General features: G+C 40.7%; 1 protein-coding gene across 1 annotated transcript in view; it reads right to left on the bottom strand.

Annotated features, from left to right (window-relative positions):
- Nucleotides 1–12,231: 12,231 nt before the first annotated feature.
- Nucleotides 12,232–25,772, bottom strand: part of camkvb (CaM kinase-like vesicle-associated b) — a 63,164-nt gene continuing 49,623 nt past the window's right edge. Inside the window, exons 2-11 of the mRNA XM_036124601.1 lie at nt 22,537–22,644; nt 22,207–22,338; nt 20,546–20,620; nt 19,777–19,915; nt 17,993–18,113; nt 17,838–17,913; nt 16,826–16,962; nt 16,600–16,678; nt 16,083–16,170; nt 12,232–14,115 (exon numbers count right to left, since the gene is read on the bottom strand). Coding sequence (XP_035980494.1) covers nt 13,798–14,115; nt 16,083–16,170; nt 16,600–16,678; nt 16,826–16,962; nt 17,838–17,913; nt 17,993–18,113; nt 19,777–19,915; nt 20,546–20,620; nt 22,207–22,338; nt 22,537–22,631 — 1,260 coding nt within the window. The 5' untranslated portion in view covers nt 22,632–22,644 and the 3' untranslated portion in view covers nt 12,232–13,797. The remainder of the gene's footprint in view (nt 14,116–16,082; nt 16,171–16,599; nt 16,679–16,825; nt 16,963–17,837; nt 17,914–17,992; nt 18,114–19,776; nt 19,916–20,545; nt 20,621–22,206; nt 22,339–22,536; nt 22,645–25,772) is intronic.

Here is a 25,772-nt window from a genome sequence, read left to right as displayed (position 1 = left end):
TTCCCACCAAACATGCAGTCTGTCAGTTACAGGTTCAGAGGCTGCGACATTTTAAAGAATTTGCGAGGAAGGCCTGTTGTAAGATAAAAAAAAACGTGAGATCGGGAGGAGGTTCTTGTACAGTGCAGAAGTTCACTGAAATAAGTTGTCAAAGGAAATAAAAACAAACGATTCCTTTAGTGTTTTTAAGCTCTTAAAATCTGGCTAAACAAATCTACATAAATTCAGCTTACGTGCCAGAATGTTTAAGGTCTAATGTACTTGAGAACAATAGCAGTTATGCGTTGTTATCTTTATTTCTAAATTATTCTGATTTGAAAAAAAAGGGTTTTCACTACAGGTAGTAGTGTTCTTTTTTACTCGTGCTGCTATCTGTAAAAATAATTCTGTTTAAGGTTCTGGTTTGTTGTCTTTCCTTTCATCATCCTGAATATTTGCCACTCCTCTGCGGTGGTTTAGCAGGCTAAGTCCAAATCTTTGAAAAGAGGGACCGGGGGTTTGAATCCCCATTGCATCAGGTAGGGCATACGGTGTAACTTGGCCTAGTTGTTGTGGGATACACCCTATATTCTTGGATGGAAAACGGTGTGTCTTTCGACTTTGTCATTCCTGAATGTTTGAAACGTTTGCATGTTTGGATTCAGGATACTTAAAGCTGACAGGAAAATCAGGGCAGCTTGTCTCACAACAAATAACATATTTGGTTTATGCCCTCCCTATCTCTACTCCTGGATGGTTATGGCGGAGAGTGCTCAGAACTCCCCCCCCGGTCCCTCCTTCCCCGCTGACACCTGCGGATGCTTTCTGAACTGTTGGCCGGCTGATAACATCAAGGACAAAGGCCTCTGGAGAGCGTTCATGGAAATATAAACACTTTCACCCAAACAGACACACATAACTGATGCTCATATAAACTGATGAACTTACACGCGACTAGTCTCAAATGTTTACCTTCTGCTATATGTGTCTCGTCTTATTTGTGCTTTTTGAGCAAGAGGTTTTTGATATCTCAAACTGTATCCTGTTATAGAATAAAGTATGAGTTATGTTTTTTTCCCTCACACCTTCCTTTTTGTTGCCTCTATCTTTTCACAGAGTAATGGCAGCGCCATGTGGGCACCGTGTAAGGCGGTTGTCCTTGGCAGCAAGGCCTCAGTAAATCGTCTCCCCCTGAAATGTTTGTGATGTTTGTTTGTTTGTTATGGCGATTGTACTGATACAACAATTTCCCTCTGGGATTATTAAAGTATTTCTGATTCTGATTCTGATAGTCCGTGTGCAAGTGACCCCTGAATATTTTGGTACACAAATATGTCTGTACCAGTATGTTTGTATTAGCTTTTACGTATTTGGAGAATCCATCTCGTCACTAACTTTTTCTCTATACTCGCGTACCACTGCAGGGTCATGGGCAGATGGTGATCTCGATTCAGTTCATTTCAGACCTAATTGTATCGACAGCCTGTGGCAGAGCTTAAAAATGACTGACCCGTTTGAATCTGATCAGGGACTTCTGCCCCTCACTCATCCCAGCACAGAGGAAATTCATAGTGATGTGTAGGAATTTACCTCTAGCCCGAAATGTGACATGACGACATGTCAAGCTGGGACATTTCTGAGATCATTCAGCTAAAATTTCATTTGTTGAAACTGAGCTCAATGCTATCATTGAGTCAGATCTGGCGCGTAGAAGCAGTGAAGAGACTGTGGTTGATATCTGTAATGTGACTCCCTCACACACACACACAGAGGCCTAGCAGCTGGACAGTGGCTGCATTGTCAGAGCAGAGGCTTTGGCATCAGGCTGCTTCTTTCTTCAGACCCACAAACGTGGCCAGGGTTAAACACTGAGCTCAGTTCATGGAAGAACTGAAGAATTGACACACATAACCTGGGACTAATCAGCAGTTAGGCCTTCTAAAGGCCTTTTCACACATTATATGAGCAACAATGACTTTTTATTTTGTCAGCCTCTCTCCCAGTTTGACCACACAAGGATGAGTCTCAGGGGAAACTGTGGGAGAAGCTCCTACTGACCACCAGAACCTGCTCTAAATAAATTGGAGGAAAGAGTGAGCAACACTGCCCCCTCCTGCCTCTTTGTAATCATTGCAGAGCCCCAACTCCTTCCAGCTACAATATTGAACCTGGCTTGTTTACAGGTTGGACTGAACTTTCAGTGTTCCTCGATTTAAAAATTACCAACTCAGATTTAAAGCAGTAAACCGAGTATGAAGGTAATTTCATAACCGAGGCCTCCGTTTTCTCGTCTCTGGACTGAGAAGAGATGAGAGACCCAGAAGACCTGAGGACAGCAATTCATGTTGCAACGGTTGACGGTAAATAGAAAACACAACTTTTACGTTTAGATTTGAACAACACCTTGTCCTGCCATGTTGCTTGACTATTAAAGTACATTTTATTTTGAATGTTATTATATTTTTAATAGCTTAATGATATACTTAATAAGCTTTCTTAGTTTTTTTATCTGCTTACCATAAATAAATAAAAATATCATATCATAAATAGTTTAAACTTCTATAATTAATCGTTTTATTAAAGTCTTTATCACTACATACATTTTTACAATTATTTCTTTACAATTTTATGGATTATTACTACATTTTAAATTGGTATTTGTTTTGTTTTGCTTGTTAATAAAGAGTGGAACCAAGAGTTATTTGTTGTGTACAATTTTTTAGTTTGCTTATTTGTATGGTTCATTGATGATACTGTAGTCAATAAGACGTTCCCAAAATAAATCAATGAAATGGTGTAGGGTATTTCTAAAGATGTTGCATGAAAGTTAAGTGTCACTGCAAGCCATAAATGAAATAATGCATCATTGTTGGTAAACAAAATTAATTTAAAGGTTCTAGAAGAAAGTGAGCATCCCCAGAATCTGAATTTTTAAACCTTTTCAATTTAAAGCAGTGAATGTCTGTCTAGTGAAAATAAGATTCATTTCCCTTAGCATTAATTTCTCAAAATTTGCTAGTCCATTTTCAGTGTTGTTTTTTAAACGATACGTCAGTCAGGTTTAGTCAAAATCTGACATATTAAAAAGAGTTTTTTTAGGTAAAAAAAATAATAATAACAAATACAATTAGGCTGATAAATTCGCTGCTGCTCCTGGGGACTCTGTGGCTGCTGGGAGGTTTCCTCGGACTCCCCTCAGCTATTCCCTGGGATAAGGGAGGCAGCTATCCCTATGTTGGTCCCTCTTGGGCTCTTGTGCTCTGCCTTGGTGCTCTGGGGGGCAGGTCTTTGGTTCCTCACATCCACTATTGAACATTTTTCTTATGGATAAGCCTGACATACACAAGCGGACTCTCAAACACCTACAGGTGCTTGGATCAAAGGAGTTTACAGATTCACTTCTATACAGTTGAACCCTATAATTAGCTTTGGCGGTCACTTTATACATCTTGCATTTAATAGTACTACATATTTTTCAGTGATGTTAACGATGCGTTGGCTGTTTGTACCTGTGAAACTTTTTTTGGATGATTTTGCTGTTCTTTTTTATATCTCTCTCGCTTCTTCTTATATCTCAGATCTTGATCTGATTTATTTTTCACCAGCAGAGCACTACAGTGAAAACAGTATGGGCTGTGTTTGGTATTAAAACAGCAATTCTTAATGCTACACTGCCAGACAGGACATGTTAGAAAAGAATTAACCATGCAAAATAAAACCTAATGTTCAAGTTGAATGCCCCGACAACACTTCATGAGAAGATAAAAACTGTGCAAATAGGCTTTGGCATCTGATAGGATTTAAATTTTAGTGTCAAATATGTAACATCACTGTCATGTTTAATAAGGATTAGTAAGTTTTAGCTACTCTATAAGATTTTAGAGTCTTTGGTGCAGACAAACTGCGTTCAGATTACTCAGGAGATTGTGTAATCCCTGTCCACCAGAGGGCAGTATCATCCCTTTTCTCAGTGGCTATTTACTCTGTTTACTTGTGGCATCCAGATAAAGTGGGAGTCCATCCCTGCCTGCTTTCTTCAAAACATCTTATGTCACACAGTATTAAATGTAAATCTGTTATAATTTAGACAGAAATTACTATTCATTGTTGGACCATGGAGGCTTTGTGCATTTTCAGGACACAAACAGGCGATCAGTGCAAAGCAGATATATTGCAGAAGCTTTGGTACTGACAACAAAATTAAAAAGCATTTTAGTACTTGAATTGTGGTCCTCTGAGCATATTACCTGTTGTCTTGTCAGTTGATGGGCTACCTTAAAAACAGCTAATGAAACAAGCTTAAAATTTAAACAAAAAAACTGGTGTAACTGTTTACACATCATTTGGTTTGACTTTAACCAGTATTTCTGAGGGTCGATTATAGAAATCTAAAAGTTAAAAGATGCTACAACTTAGCGCACCCCGATCCGTGTGTGAACGAAAGAATGTAGTGTAAAGTAAACACGGGCTACACTCTGAATCGAAGTAGTTCCTCACCGTAGGCTACCTCTGTGTTTGAAAGGAGAAAATCATGACAAAGACATTGTTAATGGAGAGGACCGGTTGTTTACAGGGAATGTTACCTCCATCCCAGGTGACAATGACAATGATTTAGGTTGATTTTACAGTAAATATCTTACTTATAGCTCCGGTAAATGAAATTCTTCATGTATTTATTTAAAATGCACGTAGATAAATCCCTAAACATATTCCCTGGTAGACAGACCCCACCCGATCCGACTCACCGACTGGATGAGTGATGGTGGTGCAGGATTGATGGCAGCCCCTGCCCTCAGGTGAAAAATCAATAGTACTGATCAGAAAACCTTCCTTCCTTCTACAGGAATTTGACGGAGGACACAATAACATTACGTGCCGCCGGGTACACCATTCCCTGCTGTCTGGAATGAAGTCATACTCTGGAGGATGTGATGCAGCCAGTGTACTGTAAAATACCAGCAGCTTTAGATTTTATTAGTGCTACATTTCCCCATTGTTTGACAAAGATCACACGTTAATTCTATGCATCCGCTCAAGTTTCCTGCAACTTGTGGCCCAATCTGTTGGATTTATGCATTTTAATTACACGAGAAATTTCCATTCATTTAGATTTAGTAAATTTTATGCAGGACATTCAAATCAAGATGAGGTGTGACGTCTTCACAAAGAAAAAAATGAACGGCATGAAAATAAAACGTATGCAATATTGTTAAAAAAAAAGTAACACATCAGCAGTTAGCCATAGCCAGATTTATGCATTTATTTTGTATATTTACAATTTGCTTGTGTTTGATTTAGCCATACCCTGTTGCAGTCCTGTCATGTTCTTTAACCTGTTAAAGTGGTCTTCTTTATTATAGACTTCTTTAGTAAGAAAATGACTCTTGAAACATAAACTATACTTATATTTAATCTAAGAAGCCAGAGGAATGATACAGCTTCAGCACTGGTCTCTCATACACAGACACAACACAGGAAGGGTAAAATCAGGAAGTTCAGCGTGACAAACTCTTGGTTACGTCAGCTTATATGGATCAGCAAGGACAGGGATTGGTCGATGCCTCCCATGTCATCTATTTCACCGTCAGACTGTGAAATAGCCTCAGTACCAGGCTTATCCTCGTGTCCATTCTACCCAGAGATTACTGTCCATTAGTTTATCCATGCTTCATCTGTGACGTCCTTGCCGTCCGCTTTGAGTTATCCGCTTTTTCCCGTTAATGGCTTTCTGCAGCTCCAGTATCTGTAATCCAATAATCTTTAACACCTGAAACTCATAGTGGTCAACTATAATACTAGTTTGATTAACGCACATTCATTCAAAAATAATTAATAAATAGGTTTATTCATTCTTAATCAGTAGTTTTGATGTAGTTTAAATGGCTAAAACTTAGACTTCATAAACAAGACATAATATAAGACACATAAGACTTATATTATGTTATGTTATGTTATTTATGTGTCTTATATTAAGACATATAAGACACATAAATCCACCTATACAATATATATTGTGTTTTTGAAATAAAATTAAAAGAGATCAAACTCGCTACTAAAACAAAAAGTTGTAATAAAAAAATATAGGATTGACATAATAAATAATGCCAGTTTGTTGTAAAGTTTGCTTTTACCTTTAGGCAGGACAGATCCTGATTGGTGGGTTTTCATCTCTGCTGGCTGAAGAGAACCAGGCAAAGGTCCTCCTCTCACCATAACACTCCTAATGAAGCCGTCCATTGGCACCGAGACAGAGCCCAGGTCCCCTGCAGCAGCGCTTACAGTGTGGATGGCTGCATAACATTGCACAATGGCCGCAAAACGGAACGGCTCCCAAGAGGAGGCCTAATTCAACCCCAGAGATCCCAGGGAATCAGGTCTCTGTGTTAATATTCTGACATGATTCAAGCATCCCGGAAAGTGTCGCCAAATGGCACTGCTGGGACTTTTGGAAATGCGAGTTCGCACCCCACAAGGATGGCTGCTAAGCCTGTGCTAATTGAGCGAGCGCAACACAGATGCTCTCCTCCTGGTTAGAGGGCAGAAGCAGAGCTGCGATGACGCAGGCTGTTTCCCACATTTCTCCAGAAAGAATCGGCACTGGTTTGAAAACGGCTCCCTGGGAGGGGAAATGAGAGGACCCAAGCAAAGAGACGGAATCAGTTTTTATTACTATTAAAGTCATCAAGTCAGTCAACGAGTACATTACAGAGCTTACAAAAATGCAGGACGGGAGCGGCGGGTGACCTCCGGTCCTGGCAAACATCACATGAACAGCAACATCTGTTGGAGCGGGGCAAAACAAACGGAGAAATACAGAGAGAAATGTCTCAGGGGGGGAAAAAATCAGTGCTTCAGAGTGTAACAGTGTTTATTTCACATCAAACACATTTGACCATAAAACAACGTGATCAGAAATACATTAATCCTCTGATGGATTCTCATTAAGCCTTTTTTTTAAATAAAAAAACTATTTTAGTTACAGCACCTTGCAAAAGTATTCACCCTGTGGGAATTTATTTCATGTTTTGTCACATTACAGCCACAAAATCCAGTCTATCGTGTTGGGTTTTTTACAGGTTAGTTGAACACAAAGTAGTTCTGAAGTGTGATGAGATGCTCTTTGAAGGCCTCAGAGGTTTTCTTTAGAAAACATTACACAATCAGCGTGGGGAAGACCGAGGAACACAGCAGACATGCAGCGGAGACCTTTAAAGCAGGGCTGGGTTGCAAAGCAACGTTGTTCCTCCGGGGGACCTGGGTTCGATTCCCAATTGGGTCAGGAAGGGCAGTCTGCATAAAAATTCTGCCAAATATGTGTGCAAGTTGTAATAATGAACCCTTGAATGGAGGTTATAAAACTTAAATTTGAACATTTCACAGAGCTCTGTCTGAAGAGGTATATGGCAAAACCTGGTCAGGTGGGAGATCCTGTTGACAGGACATCCTTTGGTAGCACTCCACGTATCTGGCCTTTATCAAAGTATGGAAAGAAGAAAGCCACTATTGATGAGACAAAAAATAGTCCAATTTCAAATTTGTCAAAAGCTGTATAGGGGACACAATAAACGTGGTAGAATGTGCTCTTGTTGGATAAGACCAAAGCTGAGCCTTGTGGCCTTCGTGCGACACACTACATGTGGTAAAAAACCAGCACTGCACATTATGCTGAACCCACCAAGGCCACAGTGACAGATGGTGGTGGTTTGATCGTGCTCACCTCTGTCAGTCTGCCCCAGGGCAGCTGTGGCTAAAACCATTGCTCACCACCGTCAGGGTGTGAATGGGTGAATGACTGAACTGTAGTGTAGGTCGTCAGACTGGTTAAAAGTGCTATACCAGTACAAGCCATTTACCATTTACCATGCTGCGAGGAGGCTTTTCTTCACCATGCACAGGGAAGTGATGAAAACATGGATGGAGCTCAATAAAGTGGCTTCATTGGATTTGAGACCGTGGCAGAGGTTCACCTTCCAGCACGACAACAACCCTAAACATACAACCAGAGCTGCAATGGAACGGTTTGTTAAATCATATTCATGTGTTTGAATGACCTAGTCAAAGTCCAGACCTAAATTCAATTAGGGATATGTGGTGAGACTTGAAAAATGACTATTCTCATATATTTCCTTCTATATGCCGGAGGCTGAGGTATACGAATGGGGGGAAAATCTTCTCTAGATGTGCTAAGCTGGTACAGAAAAACTTCCAGCTTTGAACGCAGAATGTTATTCTATGAAGTAATGACTCAGAGGGGTTTAAAACAAATGCATAAAACACTCAGATTTCTGTTTGTAAAAACAAAACGTTAATAGCCCGGAGTCATTTCCCTAGAGCTTCACTTTGTGTTTTGTCACATAAAATCCCAGTAAGACACATTTTGGTTGGTACGCGACAAAAAGTGAAAGATTTCAAGGGATTTGAATGCATTTGCAAGGAGCTGTTAGCAAACCAAAGTATACGGTAATATGATGTGAATAACTAGTGCTGTAACCAATCAAGTTTAATACAATAAAAAAAAGTTGTCATTAAATGAACTGTATCTTGACTTTCTATCATAAAGAGTTAATAATAAGCACAGTCACACGTTCATTTGAGAACGTGCATTGTCATCAGCCATTGTTTGTAGCCTTTAACAATTGGAAATAGATCAGGACATCTGATTATTGCACTGACACCCAAGCTGCTCTCTTTCTGTTGCCGGCAAATAAAACGAAAACAACTAATTTTCGGTGTGTGTCAGAACAGGCCGCCCACACAGCCACCTACACGCACATGGACACACATTTATTTGACATCAACCTTATGCTGGAGGCTCTGCGTGTCGGTGACGCTGACAGTCGGCGAAGGACCACAGACTTCTGCTAAAGGTTACGTGGACTGTATCGAAAGGACACAAGGAATCACAGTTTCTGCAGCCAGTCGAATATTGCTCCGTTTTTCTATGCGGTGTGATCACAGAGATCTGGACCTGGCGCTCAGTACTGACGCTTGAGTGGACCAGCGAGAGGAAAGGAGAGGTTATTACTAGTGTTCATCAAGAATGAACTGAAAATGGGTTCAAAAGAACAAACACGGTGCCCTTCGCATTTATCAGCACCCCTGGTGTAGATGTAATCTCACACAAAAGAGGAGAAAAGTCCAGTCTACGTACAGTTTACCCACATTTGTTTAGTGTGTGTTGGGAGGTAAGCAAAGTGGGGCTCAAAAAATCTCCAAATATCACTGTTAAAGAATTAGAGAGGCACTTGGGAGCCAAAACAATGCTCTTTGAAAAAAACAAAAAAATGGAATTCCCATCACCAAACACTAGATGCTATCAACATTCAAATCAGTTGTTTGGGAAAATGGGGTGCCGGACTAACAGGGGCCCACAAAAAGAAAAGATTTAGATATATTTATATGAGTTTTTAGGAGGATTTAGATTTTTTGTCATGGGGCTATAAAATGAATGATGGCCCCCCTGTTTATGGGAGCCCCCTGTTACTTGGAGGCTTTGTTTGCTTATTGATTGATAGACATCAGATGTTGGATAATCCTTGTTAAGACTGTCATAAAAACTCAGTTATGGATCACCTACGAGCAAACAAGTCAGATTTTGGCCTAAAGTTGAACCTTCCAGCAGCAAACACTCTCGGTGGGTTTGGGTGTGAAACAAAGGCTGAAGATGTGGAAAGGCACCTCATGCTAACTGCTAAGCAAGGAAAATGGGCTGTGATGCTGCGGGCCGGTCTCTCTTCCACATGCTCGAGGAACCTTGTTAGAGTGCATGGCATCTAACCTGACAACAGCCAGATGCATGTATCGCTCCGCCTAGCTCCACTCACATCCATCTGGGACCTCTCCATAGGAATTGCCTTTATTGAAGGCTGGGCCTTATCAAAACTCCTTGCATATGATTGGATAAGCCACTTGTCTGTCATCTTTATCGACGTGCTATTTCAACCACTCACACCGAAGCTAACCTGTGACGCTGATGAGAGCGACGCAGGAAAAAAAAACCTTTTTTTTTTTTTTTTTTTTATGTGTTTGCGGCTCTAGTGCAGGGTTTCCCGCAGCGCTATCTTGGCGAGGCGGCCGCGGAAAACGTGTCGTCCACCAAACACCCCCCCCCCCCCCTTCCGCTCCACGAGCCGGTCCGCGTAAAACGTGTCGTCCACCCCCCCTCCAACCCCCCCCCCACCCGCTCCGCGAGTCGGTCCGCCTCGCATAAGCAAATTCCAGCAGGAAACACTGTCGTGGCATGCATTTTATTGACAGTGAGCTGACAGGAAGAGGGGGGAAGACAGGCGGCAAAGCGCCGCGGGTCGGAGTCGATCCCGGGCCGACCGCGTCGAGGACTAAAGGCCTCCTAATATGGTTCGCGCTAACCGCTAACCGTCCGCGTTGCGCGTCCGCGCCCCGGAAAACAAAACTTGCCAAATCCGGTCGGGAGAAGGGCGAAAACATTGTTTCCACCAACAAAAGCCTTCAGAGGCGTTCTCTGATGTTCTTTTAATGAAACAATATTAGGTAGATTGGACAACACGGAAGAAATAGCAGCATCAATGCTAACGCTTGCTTCCTCGATGCGAGCCGCCATTGTTGTTGGAATCTCACGGTCACTTCTCCACTACGTCACATCCAGGAAACACCCGCCCTGCGTCCTGATTGGCCAGACCAAAAATTTGGTTGGGGAAATCACTTTCAACGAGCGATGTCCCAGATGTATGTGAGTGGAGCTAGGCGGAGCGAGACATGCAGCTGGCTGTTGTCAGGTTACATGGCATCACGAGGTCTTTGAAATGCCAGGAGAATTCAAACGTATATCTCCACCAGAAAACTGAAAAAAGGATCTTCTTGGGATCTTTTACCAGCAAAATTGATCCAAAATCTCGTCAAACTCGAGAACTGTTGGGAAGGCTCCCAGCTGTCCAGTTGGAGTTGTGGGAAGCCTAAACAGTGGCACTGCCAAAAGGTACGTAAAATGGTAATCCTCTAAGAAAGACAATTATATTTCATACTGTGAGCACTTTTCTTTTCTTTTTTTTTGCCTCAGCGCACGAATGCACTCAAACCTAAGATCAGCTTTCTAGATTTTTTCATTGTGAAATTATGAATAAAAATTGGAATAGATTTGAAGGCTTTTTACACATCTTTACCAGGGCTGCCATAAGTGTGAGGGCACTGTTGATAAAACATATATATATATATATATATATATATATATATATATATATATATATATATATATATATATATATATATATATATATATATAGAAGGAAGAACCTTAACTAAAATCTTTAAAAAAAAAAAAATCCTTGCCCCTAACTTTCTTGGTTAATAGACGTCTTTTTTTTTTTTTTTTTTTTTTTTACAGTTTCAGCCAAACATTAAGACATGTGTGGCATTTGATACAGCATCAGAGCACAAATGTCAGGATCAAATGAAAGCAAATACAGGCAAGAGGAGAGCAAGAAAAATAAAACAACTGACATCAGCTTATTAAAGGCTTCAGGATGTGGAGTGTTTAGAAAAAAAAAAAAGCTACCAATAATTTTGATGCATAAGAACTGCTATGCGATTAAAAACTGTTGTATTTCCTGGGTGACTTACAGCATGGACGCTGTGGGCAGAGCAGTAAAGCGATATAGCGCCCTTTAGAAAAGAACTCCGGCGTGGACGGGGGTCTCCTAAGAGGCAGGGGTGCTGCAGCGTACGACGGGACGCAAATGGCGACGAGGCATCTTTTTCCCCTAAGTGGGAGTATACATGGAAAACAAATGCATGCTGTTTTTAGCTACTTCTACAAAGGTCTCTATGTACAGGCTCTTTACATTTAACAGCCAGGAGATTGGTGCCTGAGCAATTTAGCAAAGGATCAGAGTGTTTGTGTGCTTATGTGTGAAGCTGCCTCACTCAAAGGTACAGAACCGGGCTTAGAAACCCCCCAGCCACCAATCTCAGCATTGTTTAAAGCACAATAACAGGGGAAGTCGGCATTAAAGGGACGGAAAGGTGCAAGTATTTCCCATGTGAAAGGGAAGCATTATAAGGGACCTTGCAGAAGTACTTATTCTGGGGGGTGGGTGGATTTTATGTGATCAGACTAACATAAAGCAGAAGTGGAAGGGAAAGATTACCAAGTTTTTAACATTTTCTTTACGCATAAAAAACAGGAAAGCATAATCAATGTCCTTTAATAATAATAATAATAATAATAATAATAATAATAATAATAATAATAATAATAATAATAATCTCAGACCGCAAGCGCACTGCTCTAACCACTAGGCCACCACTCCCCCCCCTTTACTCTGATACCCTTAAATTAAATCCAGCACAACCCCCTGTCTTCAGAGGTCACCTATCCGTCTGTGTGTTTTTTTTTCCTCTCTGTATAAATCCAGCTGTTCTGTGAAGGCCTCAGAGGTTGTTAGAGAACCACAGTGAACAAACAGCATCGTGAAGACCAAGGAGCACAGCGGACAGGCCAGGGATGAAGTAGTGGAGAAGTTCAAAGCACGGTAAGGTTATAAAACCGCAGTTGAAGCATTGACCATCCCATGGAGCGCTGGTTATTCCATCATCTGAACAGAGGAGCGATGTGGTTGAATCCTACCAAGACGTGGCCGTTCAGCTGAGCACACTGGTTGGACAAGGAAGCCATGTATCAAACAAAAGCCAGGAAGAAGATGCAGAGAGCCCCGGCTCAGGTGCATGTCGTGGGTGGACCACCATTGGTGTGCTGTCCAGATATCTGCCTTTTAAGTGAAGAATGGCAAGACGACTGTATTGTTTGGACGGAACCGTAAGAAGTGATGTTTGCCATCGGCCAGGTAGGCTGACATGGCAAGCATGTGGAACAAAGTGCTCTGGTTAGATTAAACAATATTTAAAACAATGTTAGTTTTAACAGGAGGTCTCAAATGAACACCGCACATCCCTGTAGGGAAAAGCATCAGTACATGGTGGTGGCAGTATCAGCTGTGGAGAGGCTTTTTTTCAGCAGGGACGGGGAAGTTGATCTGAGGTAAAGGGAGGATGCAGAGAGCTAAACAACGGGACAGTTCTTGACGAAGTCCTGCCAAAGGAACTGGAGCCGTTGTTCAGCTTCCGGCAGGATAACAACCCTAAACATAGCCAGAGCTGCAACAGAGAGATTGATGCTTACTATTAATCTGATGGAGCTGGTGCAATTCTGTAAAGAAGACTGGTCAGATCTCATATTTGGGTGTAAAATAATTTGAAAAACAGTCATTCCCTTGCTTTTCACAACTATACACTGCTTTGCATTAATCTACCAGAAAAAATCCCCCCAAAAATGCATTGAAGTCTGAAAGGATAAGGGTATGGAAAGGTTGAAGGGGTATGAATGTTTAGCCAGGCACTGTACCTTTCTCCATGTGTTTGAATCGGCTCTTATAGATTAGTACGGTAGCCTACGGGGCCCATTTCTTGCTGGCTTGTTAAAGAGTATTGAAATAAATGTTTAATGCAATGTTGCGTACTTATTTACACTCTCAGTACGATTTGTAGAGACAAGCAGCCTTTAGACGTGAGCCAATGGGTTGACAGCTGACCTATTTCACCTCTAAAGCTCAAGTTGACGGAGACATATCTGATTTTTTTTTAACAAAATGTGAAAGTGCTATACATGTTAGAAAAAAAAGAAAGAAAGGCAGCACTCAGGAAAGGTAGCACGCAGCCTTCATGAGATGATGCTAATGCTGCAAGTGAGAAAGAAGCAGAGTCAGTGTCACCATGCTAGCAGCTAATGTACAGTGTGCAGGAGTCGGCGGGGACAGAGTTCACACCGGACCGGTACCATGAGGGGCCTTAACCCTGTTCATCCATCGCCTCAGCAGCTGTGTGACGTGCAGCGGAAGCTTCCCCGTTGCAACGTGCCGTGGGTTCGGCCGCCTGCGGTTCCGCATTTGGCTCCTCGGCCGAGGCTGGTGTCGGCGGCGCCTGTTGGGCCTTCTCTTCTCCGGGGGCGCCCTCCGGCACGGCAGCCGATGAAGGCGTCGAGGGGTCGGTGGAAGCCAGGGGAGCTGCAGGATCCGCAGGTGCCCCCGCCGCGGGGACGGCGGACCTCGACTCGCTATGCTCAGGCGCTCTCAGTCTCTTCATGATGGTGGTGACTCGTACAGCTTTCTGTGAGAGAAGGAATGGGAATTTGATGAAAGTTACGCCTGACAGTACAGAGCCTTCCTGGCCAGAGTCTTGATAAGGTTTGTCACGTTAAAACCCCTTTTATCTACGTTACTGGAATAGGATGCGAGAGACCATCATAGACAGACCTCTCAACTTTGATCAAAAGTTAAGAGTGAGATTATGCTAATTGTGGGGGCGGGGCTTGTTTGGGGCGGGGCTAACCAGACCCTGGAAGAGCCAGTGGAGTATCAACTCCATCTCATTTTTATCCCACCAGACATTGAAGTAGACATAAAGAGACATAATAATACTTTATTCTTCAGTTAATTGATTAAAACACAAAAACACACATATGTTCAAATAATACTGAATAAAAATAAGTAGTTTTATGTTATTGAACGGATAACGAACGAACAAGCGCTGAGGCACAGAAATACGGTGGATGTAGTTAAAAAATGCAGAATTAATAAAAACGAAACTTATAAACAGACCAAGTGGCGTTTTAAACTGCATCTGGTTAGCAGAACTGTTTTATGATTCTGCGTGCAGCCATGCAGCAGCTACGCCCCCTCCTCTCCCCTCCTGCATACGCAGTACAGGACCGTACCGGCTTACTTTCACCACTGTTTAGGACAAAAATTATTCATAACTCTGATCACTCTTCCTGCTGCTCTGTTAACACGAACTGCAGCAGGAATTACTGATGGCCACAAGCTGGGAAAGAAACCGAAACAGCTCAGCAGAAGGCGGAGTTTTGTCGTCCGCAGCCCAGATGGGCTTTGTGATTTTTATGCGTGAGAAATGCCATGTGTTGCGTGTGAGCGTGTGAAGTTAGTGAAATGCGTGTGTCACACGGTCAATGCGTGAGAGTTGAGAGCTATGATCATAGAGTAGTCCACAATTACAAAGTAGGAGAAAGACACGATTAACTTTTTTTTTTAACAAATTGAATCCAAAGTAAGCGACATTAATCTCTCTTTAACTCCCCCTTAGTCAGTACTTTGTAGAACCACCATTAGAGCTCCAAGTCATTTGTGGTGTGTCTTTGCCAGCTTTGCACTTTTAAAGACTGAAACTGTTGCCCATTTATCTGTGCAAAATAACTCCATCTGAGACAGACTGGAGGAACAGTGTCGGTGAACATACATTTTCAAGCCTTACCACAGATTCTCAGTTAGAGTTTAGATTTGCTAATGTATGAGTGTGCTTTGATGCCACCCCATTAAAGCTGTTGTTCAGTCTCAAGTCTTCCGCAGCTTCTCGCTGACATCCATTTATCAAATAAAAAAAAATGTGGAGCTTTCCTGTTCTTCCTGAAGCATTACCACAGCATAATGCTGCCACCCCCATGTTTCCGCTGTGGATGGGCAATGTGAAGAATTTGCTTTCCAGCGCACTGCTGTATCTCCTTTTGGGTAGTGTTAAAGTAAAATCAGGGCTTTTTATGATTTTTTTAACATTTGTTTGCTTCTTGGCATTCTTTCATGTAGAGTACATGAATAATTGTTCTCACAACAGAATCTCCAGCCTGAGCTGAGGATCTTTGCAGCTTCTCCGGCGTTACTGAGGACCACGTTTTCTGAAGACAGTTGATTGCTTTGAGTCTTATTCATGCTAACAGAGTAAATGGAGCGCTCCTTGCAACATGTCAATATTCTTTGTGCTTTACTGCGTTTCTTCTTTTGTTTGTTTTTCGTTTTTTTTTTACTTCTCTCCCAAAACTCAGAAAAGGATGTGCCATTTAAAGTAAAATTATGAACTACTTTGTTTTGGTCATTGGAATACAATTCAGCTACATCTGGAGTTTGCGGTTGTAATGTGACAAAACGTGGAACATTTCAAGAGGTATGACAGCTTTTGCCGGGCACTGTATGCACTACTAAGCAGCATTCTTCAAAAAGCACTACAACCAGAACTGAAGTTTGAAATGACTCAAGTTTCTGGAGGAAGAGGACAAAAGGGCTCACCTTCCATTTAGCTCTGGCAAAGTTCTTTTCTATCTGTGCGCACACATTTTCCTTGATGTTCTTATCTGAAGCGGCACCACCGGAGATCCTGCAGGACAAAGAGGGAGATAAAAGACCACAAGTTACTCTTGCGATAGAGCAGAACTGTCTGTTTTTATGGCTACAAGGTGCTGGAAAAATGAGTTGCAGCTCATTATTATGGCTGAAAAACTTCTTTATTAACATTTTGGTATTTAAGGGTTATTTTAATGTGTCTTTTTTATTTGGTCCTCCTTATTCTAGTAGCAGAGCTCGTGGTATAGCCAATTAAAAATGTAGTTTATTGGATAAACCTCTCCAGAACAACTACGCAGACCAAACAAGCAGTCAATCTTCCCAAATAGGTCAGGATAATTAAGCCTACTTTTATTATGCTTTAAACTTTTTGCCCTTTTGAGACATTTTAATCATGTTAGCATGACCTAATCACTCGTATTTAGACTGAGTCTTCACAATACATCAAAGACACACTGTCTACCATTCATGGTTTATAGCCTCCTGGGCCGTCAGTCTCTGGTCTTGATCCACCTCCATCAAACGAGCAACCAGGTTCTTGGCTGTCAGAGGAAAGCCCCACAGAGGAAACGCAATGAGAAAAGTGTTTACTTCCTGACAGGGTGACAACATAACTGCTTTGAAAAGTCAACGGCAAGAAAGAGAGGAAAGTTCCCTCCGAATGTGAAAGGCGTTTACATAAGAGGTACCTGAATCAGAGATTTCATCCCAGTACGGAGAGTCAAACTCGTAATCGCCCGCGAGGATTTTTCGAAACAGGTTCTTGTCGTGGTTTTCGTAGTCATCGTCGTCGGTCTCATCGTAGAAAGGAGGGTTGCCTGACAGACTATGGTAGGAAAAAAAAAAAGAAAAGGTTTTAGCAAATCGGTACAATCTGAATAGACCACATCCCAGGATGCTATTATTAAAATCAAGCTTCCCTGTCGAATACTGATTTTGTTCTTTAAAGCCTGACCTAATAATTCTGATATTGAACAATTCTGAATAATTTTATTCCAAGTGCATGAACAAAGTGGAGGTGAGGATTAAGAGAATACAGGTAATATAAGACTTTATCCAGTTATAAACCAAAGTGTACAATTAAGTCCAATATTAGACTGGCTTCTCTCAAGATAATGAAACAATGTAAATGGGAAATCAAGAAAAAGAAAAAAAAAAGAACTTGTGCGTTTTTTATTTACATCTTATTTAAAAAAAATATATCAAAACTTATTCCCAAATAAAAATATTTATTTCCGTAACAGCAATCAGACCTTTATCAGAATTGCTGACCAGCTTATTGCATGTTTTTGCTTGGATTTAAATCAGTGAGTCAGGACTCTGGGAGGACTCAAAATGTCATATTTCTCCCTGTCAGAAGAAACAAGTTGGTAGAATGAAAAAATTACCTCGAACCTAAATCTGTTAGGAGTGTGAAATTTGCCAGATTTTATTTTATCTTTATGTAATAAATGCATTTTGTAGAGGCTGCCGGTTGATGTGTTTATTGCGCAAAGTCCTGAAGGTCCTTAATTATAATGCATGTAATAAATAGGAAGAAAAAAAACAACCAAATAAATAAATAAATCACATTTTTAAGTATTTGGCCTGCAGATCGCTAATTAGAGCTGATTTTGGTCTCTGGCTGATTTGTTTGTTGCATTTTCTACTTTAATCACACGTCCCTAATGCCCGTCTCTTACGAAAGAAGAAATAGCTTACAGTATGTATGTGATGACTCCTATCGCCCAGCAGTCCACGGGCCTGCCATATCGCTGTCTGCCCACCACTTCAGGAGCTGCACAGGAAAACACATCTTCAATGACCCACAACCTGTGTCCACGTTACATCTGATTTAGTATATTTAATAATCTCACCCAGGTACTCTGGTGTCCCACAGGGGTCTTTGATTAATCCGTTCTCCAGCTTGGCCAGGTGGAAGTCACTGATGACGATTTTGGAGTGCTTTAGACGGTTGTAGTACACCAAGTTCTCCAACTGCGGATAAAGTAAAAATGACGAAACCTCACTGTTAACTATGTTTAATGTTTGAATTTTGTTTTTTTTGTTTGGTTTTTTTATGGGGGTGGGGGTCTAATTCGCAAGAAAACTCAGCAACAGGCGAAAGCTTTTTTAATTTTTTTCCGGATCACAGTTAAACTTTTAAGCAAGCATTTCTTAATGCAAGATGTACAACCACAGTAGACACCTGGATGTCAGTCATTACAGAAAAATCCAATTAGGAAACCTTTAAAACCTGTCAAATCTGCACAATATTCAGCCGCTTTGCTCGCATTTCTGTCAGAGACTCTGAGCTCGTTTTTGTCATGCTTACATGAGCACAGGAAAAGGGCAGAGAAGAGGGGAGGACACGCTGCCAAGGTCGTGGGATTGGGAGCCGACTCCGTGAGGGCTGCAGGAAGGAATAATAGTCTACATGAGAAGTGTAGTCTGCTCCACACTTATCATGTACACTATTATTCCTTGGTCCCAGTTTTAACAGGCCAATTTTCCTCAGCCCTAAGGTGGTCTCCGACAGGATAAGCCTGGGGATGAAGCATGTCCTTCTCTTCCAGAGCCATGTTCAAATTTGACTTAAGGATAGTAAGATATTTTAGCCTACCTCAGGTTTATCTTCTAACAAATCTATGTCTCCTCTATAAGAAACATAATCCTATTAGCATAGGAAACATTCCAGTGACAATTTGACACTGGAATGTTTCTTATGTTAATTAGATATCTCACAAAAACTCCAGTAATTCATTCCATATGAATCATTTCATGCTGGAGAGTTTGTGAGCAGTGAGACAACTGATAATCACAATCTTTACTATAAATAACTTCAGACTTTTATCTAAATAACCACCCATGGGAAAACTGCTGGTAGAGCAGAAATGTATAAAATCGTTACTGGTTGAGCAGCTCAATGCAGTTGATTGGAGATTGGTGATTGCAGTTGTCTGAAAATAAAAAGAAATCTGCTCTGAGCATCTCAGGTCAGAACCTATTGCTGTTAATACTGTCTGAGGTTTTCAACCGTCTTTAAATGGTGGTTAAAAACCAGAAAAAGGACCGCTTTATGCCGTTTGCAGGAGCTCATTCAAAATGTGATTAGGTAGGTTGGAACTGTGGTGTACAAACTTTTAGCCACAGAGGCCAACATTTTTAAGGTAAAAGTACTCGTGGGCCGAAAAACTTTTTTTTTGATTTTCTTTTTGAACATAAAATGTTGTTCTGGCATTTGAAACAAAGCCCCGCTTAACAACAAAAGTCATTTTCATGCGACAACACAAGGTGTCTCATTTTAAGAACTAAAAGGATGCTTTACTGAAAGACAGCCATACAATAGCTTACATTTCTTTGGGTGATTGTTTTCCATTTTCTTGGTCTAGACAATTTGTTTCATTCCATTCTCAATAGAAACAATGGGCTACGGGTCACTCTAGCTTTATTTAACCAAGTTTACTGAATGGGTATGCCAAGACCAAGTCTGCTTTTGCATAAAATCACTTGAGGCGTGTGGTCCCATTTTCTATGAAATCAAAAATAAAGCAAAATCATGCTTTATAAAGGTGAATACTTTACTTAGGACTGAGATTTTTATTTTATTTTAGAATATTAAAATGTATCTGCATCTTCTATTCCAACCGCAGCATGTTACCTTCAGGTTTCTGTGAACAATGTGCAGAGAATGGAGGTAAGCCACGGCCTCCAGCACCTGCCGCACCACGTTGCTGGTGTCCCGCTCTGAGTAGTAGCCTTGGTCCAGGATCCAGTCAAACACCTCTCTGCCTGTTGCGCTGCGGACAGGTGGGAGAACAAAATCGGCCAATGTGTTACATGTTTGTCCATTTCTGGATAAAAAGAAAAAGCTTTGACACGTTTTTATTTCATTTCTTCCTCACTTCATTTACCATGTAACAGCAATGGAGTTCAAGACAAATCTGAAAGAAAAACGTTTGGCAAAAGAACTCATTGTAATTTGGAAAAATGACAAAAAAAAAAAAACGGCTCCCGCTATTAGAAGGTTTTTCTGTCTTTCCAAGAATGGAGAAGAGTCCACAGGGGAAACGATCATTATAATTTCCCCGCGGATGATTCTGTTTGCTGAGTTTTCAGCATAACCAGAATCGCTCAAGCCTTCTCAGTGGGGGGAAAAATGTTCATTTCCACATTTAGAATTTCCACAGAAATGCATCCAATTCCCCAACAAGGAAAAAGTTGAAGAGAATGCAGCACAGAGTGATCACATCTGAATACCAAATGAGGTGGAGCTGAGAGCTGCTCTCGTATCTGCTGGGCCTTGAGCAACAACGGCTCATTCCCCAGGAGCACATGATCAACAGAAGCAGCTCACGGCCGGGCTGCGAGCTCCCCCCCCCCCCCCCCCCCATCCCCTCCCCGGGCACGTCAAAAAACTCTAAACTCACAGTTCAAGGAAGAGGAAGTACTCCTTTTTGGTCTCAAAGACATCAACCAGTTGGAGGATGTTGGGATGCTTCACCCTGAGGAAAGTGTGTCAGAAGGTAGAAAATAGGAAGAGACTGATGACATTTAATTACATGAAACACAAAGGTGATGGAGGTACATTCTAAAACTAAACTTATACTATTTTGTATTCAGCAATAACATTTGCTACTCTTTCGTAAATAAAGGCAGCGACAATGATGCAGCAGGCTGGCGCTGAACAGCTCACCATAACTGGACCAGTAAAGCCTCCAGGAGTGAACTGAATATAAGGCGGTGTATCGGTCTGTTCCCTGTTAAGAGGCAACAAGCTGTTACCTTCAGAACTGCATAAAATGATGGAAATGGACCACAGCGGTGTCCTAAATGACCTCCCCATTCCTTGCTTGAACCACGCTGACTCATTCAGTGAGAGAAAAAGTATGGTTCGGGTCAGTTATGTATAATAATTATGGCCCTCTGACGCTTTCATTAAATCATTCTTCCATACAGTCCAGATTGCGTGTCTAATAGTTGTCTTGTCAACAGATTGACCAACCTGAGCCATGTATTTCTGCCGCTCCTACCTTGGGCCTCCTGGCTGGTCCCCCTGTTTCATGCTTTCCTTTTCTGGCATCTTAGTTTAGCTTGTCAGACATTTCCTGGTGGATTTAAAGTTGTACCATGCTTTTTCCAATGTTAGATAACATATTGAACAGTAATCCAAGAATCTGTACCTGGGATCTACTTTTATAACCTAATGATCCTCTAAACTTCTCCACAACTTTACTCCTAACCTGACATTACAGAAAAGCAAGTTCTATTTACTGATTAAATTGAGTTCTTAAGGCCATTGGTTGTGCTGCTATTTTTTATTTGTGGGTATTAGAATAAAGGTGGCTGAAAATAAAAGCACACCACACTAGATTTTCTTTTTTGGTCAAAAATACTGGAGACCATGTATTGTTTTCTTTCACTGGACATCCAAGTGCTACTTTGTGTCTATCACAAAAAAAGCAATAAAATATGCAGTCTGCCTTTATAGTGTGACAACATGGGGGGAAAGTCCAAGGAGTGTTAATTCTTTGAAAAAAAGAAAAAAATACATGTCAAAACATAACACAGATATTGAAAACTAAAAGTCTATATACAAACTTTTTCTTGGCCAATTTCATGACTGTTTTTTAATGATATTTGATGATTTGTCACTTATTAACCACAGCCTCTGAGCATTCTTTTTAATAAGATTTTTCAAAGCATGCAATGATGATTTGAGCATGAAAACCAAAAGCAGAGGGCTTAGGCCTATACCAACATTTCTGAAGTGGTATTCTCAGACAGATATTGCATTTGTGTTCCCCGAGGCTTCAGAAAAATAAAATCACACCTTCATCTCTCTTTCAGCGACCAATAGTTCAATGAGATTATGCTAAAGCAAGATTTTCTGAGTCAAAAAAATCAGAGAGGTGAAATGAAAATTTACTTGTATGTACGATGAAAAAAAAGGCAAGTTTGGTAGTTTTCTTATTCACTTTGGGCAATTTTCTTGATATTTGCCATTTTTGCTAAAAATTATATTTAAAATAGCCCACCAGGGAAAGAACAACCAATTTTACAAAACGTAACATCACCCAATCATACTCACATCTTTAAGATGAGGATCTCATTTTTGGCGGCCTTGCGGACCTTTCTTCCATCCTTTTTCAGGAATTTTTTACATGTGTACATTTTCGTTGTTGCCTTATCCTTGGCCCTGAAGATCTCACAGAACTCCTCCCTGAGAAAGAAGTCTTTTTTAACTCAAATAAATGTGTATACACACACACACACACACACACACACACACACACACACACACACACACACACACACATATATATATATATATATATATATATATATATATATATATATATATATATATATAATTCTCAGACAGTTCATTTAGAAATATGGCCGATCTAAGGTTACTCACGATTTAACAATCTGGCCCAGGTCATATTTATCTGTCACATCCGAAGGATTGTGGTATTCCTTCTTTTCCCCAACTGTCAAACAGCCAAATGGCATGGCCACACCCGACCTGCAGAAAAACAGGCAGAAAGACATCAGGAGAAGAAGACAACTTTATGACGATCTCTGTCGACTCCTCTCTATACTCTCGAACTGTGCTGTAATACATCAGGTGATGACTTAGCAAAAAGATTAAAAAAAAATTCTTCCTTCTTGCTGAGAAAGCCATTATAAAATCTAGGACCTGAAAGCCACCAGAGGCAGTTTTAAAGCTGCAATTTGTTTCATTTAACTCTCTGTAGCCGAGCTTTTCATGATCCTGTAATAGCAAAACACAAGAAGATAACGGCTTCACCGTCTCAGCTCTGTGCTATCTTCTTATTCTCAAAGCAAAAGTCTGACAATTTTCTCTCTGTGGGCAGACAAAAGCAAGTTGTCGAGGAGCAGGAGCCACAAGAAAACAACCTCGTATGGTTACTGTAGCACCAATTGAGCATTTCTAAACAACCAAACACCACTGGCAGGTATGGATGGAACAAGGCGATCATCAGTGAGGAATTCTATGTTTTAAATTGAGTTAATAATAAAGTCATGGGAAAAGATTATTATGCTCTAAAGCTCATTATATAAAAGTTGAAGTTCTAATATTTTATCAGTTCGTCATGCTTCAGTTCATTAAAATTTTGCATTCTTTTGTGTGAAGTTCTCTGAGGTCCCCCCCCCCCACCAAAGCATTTCAGTCAGTTTGATGCTTGTATTTTCACTAATTCATAGCAACATCCTAATTCTTCCTAACAGAAACATTTACAAAAAATTTCAGATTTTTTTGATTAAAAAAATGCTGAAAAAAACATGTCTCATTTTACTTCCACTTCACAATTATGCCCTACTCTGTGTTGCTCTAACACACACCTTCCTTTAAAATACATCAACATCCGAGGTTCTAGTATGAAAAAAATGGAAAAAAACTTCAAGCTATATAAATATTTATGGATGGCACCTTAACTAATGGCATATTACCATTCCCCATGTTAATCCATTCTACACATATTTTTCCCTTTCTCCCGAAAGCGTTCATGTAAGATTTGAATCATTTTCTTTCTAGGTGTTCTAAGAAAAATTTAACATTTCACAGTACCATTCTACTATTATTGGCAGAACAAGACCCCATATAAAAAGTTGTTTTTAAATATTTGTCCATGTTGCCCAAATTAACAGCAAGACTTTTAGAAGACACATTCTAAACCAGCTCGTACCAAGTGGCGGTGGTATGTCCTGGAATTAGGGGGGAAAAAATAATAATAACACTAACAGTGCTCAAAAGCTGCACTGCTCAGCACCTCAGCCTTACTGATAAGCATCGGATTGCTGAAGGTGTTTGTATGTAAACAAAGCAGTGCTAAAAAAGTTCTGCACAGCAAAATTTACTGGAGGGCACTGGGGTAAAAAAATTTAAAATATATATATATATATATATATATATACGCGTTCATCTCTTAGCTTTTCAACAACCGTCTGCACTGATACTCTGGGTGATGGATGTTTAAATGTAAATAAGCACAGCCCGAATGACTAGTGGGGCATAATGTGCAAGCGCGGCAATCTGTTCACGGTAGCGCCACAAACCCACTCCTAATCCAATCTAGATGAACGAGGCTCAGCAAGAAAATGTCTGGGGTTGGAGCGAGACAACTGGGCTCTCTATTTACTTTCTTTGTCATATATGAGGCCTGAGTCTGAGTTGTGCAGACAGTGTGAGAAGTTGACCTTTCTTCATTATGTTGTATTAGTCTTTGGTTCAGTTATACCATATAGACAAAAAGGAAAATTCCCCTCAAACTGTGGTAAAAATGGAAGAAATCCTGAGTAAACCTGGCAGATGCGCACACAGTTGAATCCAACGCTTTATACACAAAATATACACAAAATACCTTTGTTTCTCACTGAAATAAAATCACAGTTTCCCTGTTTTAGGTCAATTAAAAAAAACAAAAATTATTTCTGTTTACAAAATGCAATACTTACAGAAATGTTTTTTAATGATCATTTTCAAATTCAAAAGTTTAGAATATATACAATAGGATTGCTATATCTTTAAGCAACCTCTGAAAGCCCAGGTGGTGTTGTTGTCATAGCTTGTTCCTGTTAATTCACAGCATTTGAGTAAAATGGAGTTAAACCAAAAAATGGAGGATGTTTTTTAGGCCAACACCCCAGCCACAATCCATAATGACATCCAAAAGAAATCTGGCAAGACATCAGGACGAGAATTGGCAAGAGATAATTTATTTTATTTTTTTATTTATTAATTTGGGGGGGGGGGGGTATGACGAAGAAATCTTCTAAAGTACTCATAAAGATGTTTGGCGATGTTGGATACTAGGGGAGTGTTGGCATAGTGGTTAGAGCAGTGTGCTTGCACTCAGAGAAGGATGCAAGTAGCTGGTTCGATCCCCAGTGCCTGCACTCTGGGTCCCTGAGCAAGACCCTTAACCCAGATTGTTCCCTGGGCGCCCTACAGTGTCAGCCCACTGCTCCCCAAGGGTGATGGGATAAAAGCAGAGAACAAATTTCGTTGTAATGTATGTTTCAATGACAATAAAGATGATATTGTGGCGGACCACTAGGGGGCTCCACTCTCACTCAGTGGAGAGGTTGATGAGAAATATGTTTGTTCGGTGGTGTGTATATATATATATGGTTTTCTGTACAGTTGCTCTCAGTTGGAGTAGAGTAAAGAACTGTTTAAACCTGCTTATTTTGTGTCGTCATTTTCACTCCTCCACATTGGTGACCCCGATGTGATCCGCCACAATATTACTATAATTACTATTACTATAAGAAATGGTCCGCAGTGAAGTGAGTCTTGGACAGACATGTGCTAAAAGGCCACTCAGAGAGGGAGACGTCATTATTTCAAAAACAACATAAACAGCCAGATTACAATTTATAAATGCACTCTTAAACAAAGACGTTAGCTCCGAGAGACATGCTCTGTGGTCTGATGAAACATTTGAAAGGAAAAAGCAGAAAGTTTGCAAAGCCTAGATCACTATTAGAAGTACGGAGGTGGCAGTACCATGATGTGTGACAGTTTGGCTGCTGTAGGGATTGGTGTGCTTCACAAAATAGATGGTGACATGATAAAAAAAAAATACAATCTATTGCAGTTTGCACGTTGAACGTGCAAACTGCAAT

This window comes from Fundulus heteroclitus, chromosome 20 (assembly GCF_011125445.2).
Source record: "Fundulus heteroclitus isolate FHET01 chromosome 20, MU-UCD_Fhet_4.1, whole genome shotgun sequence".
In the NCBI taxonomy this organism is placed as follows: Eukaryota; Metazoa; Chordata; class Actinopteri; order Cyprinodontiformes; family Fundulidae; genus Fundulus; species Fundulus heteroclitus.
This window is presented reverse-complemented; position numbering and strand designations above follow the sequence as displayed.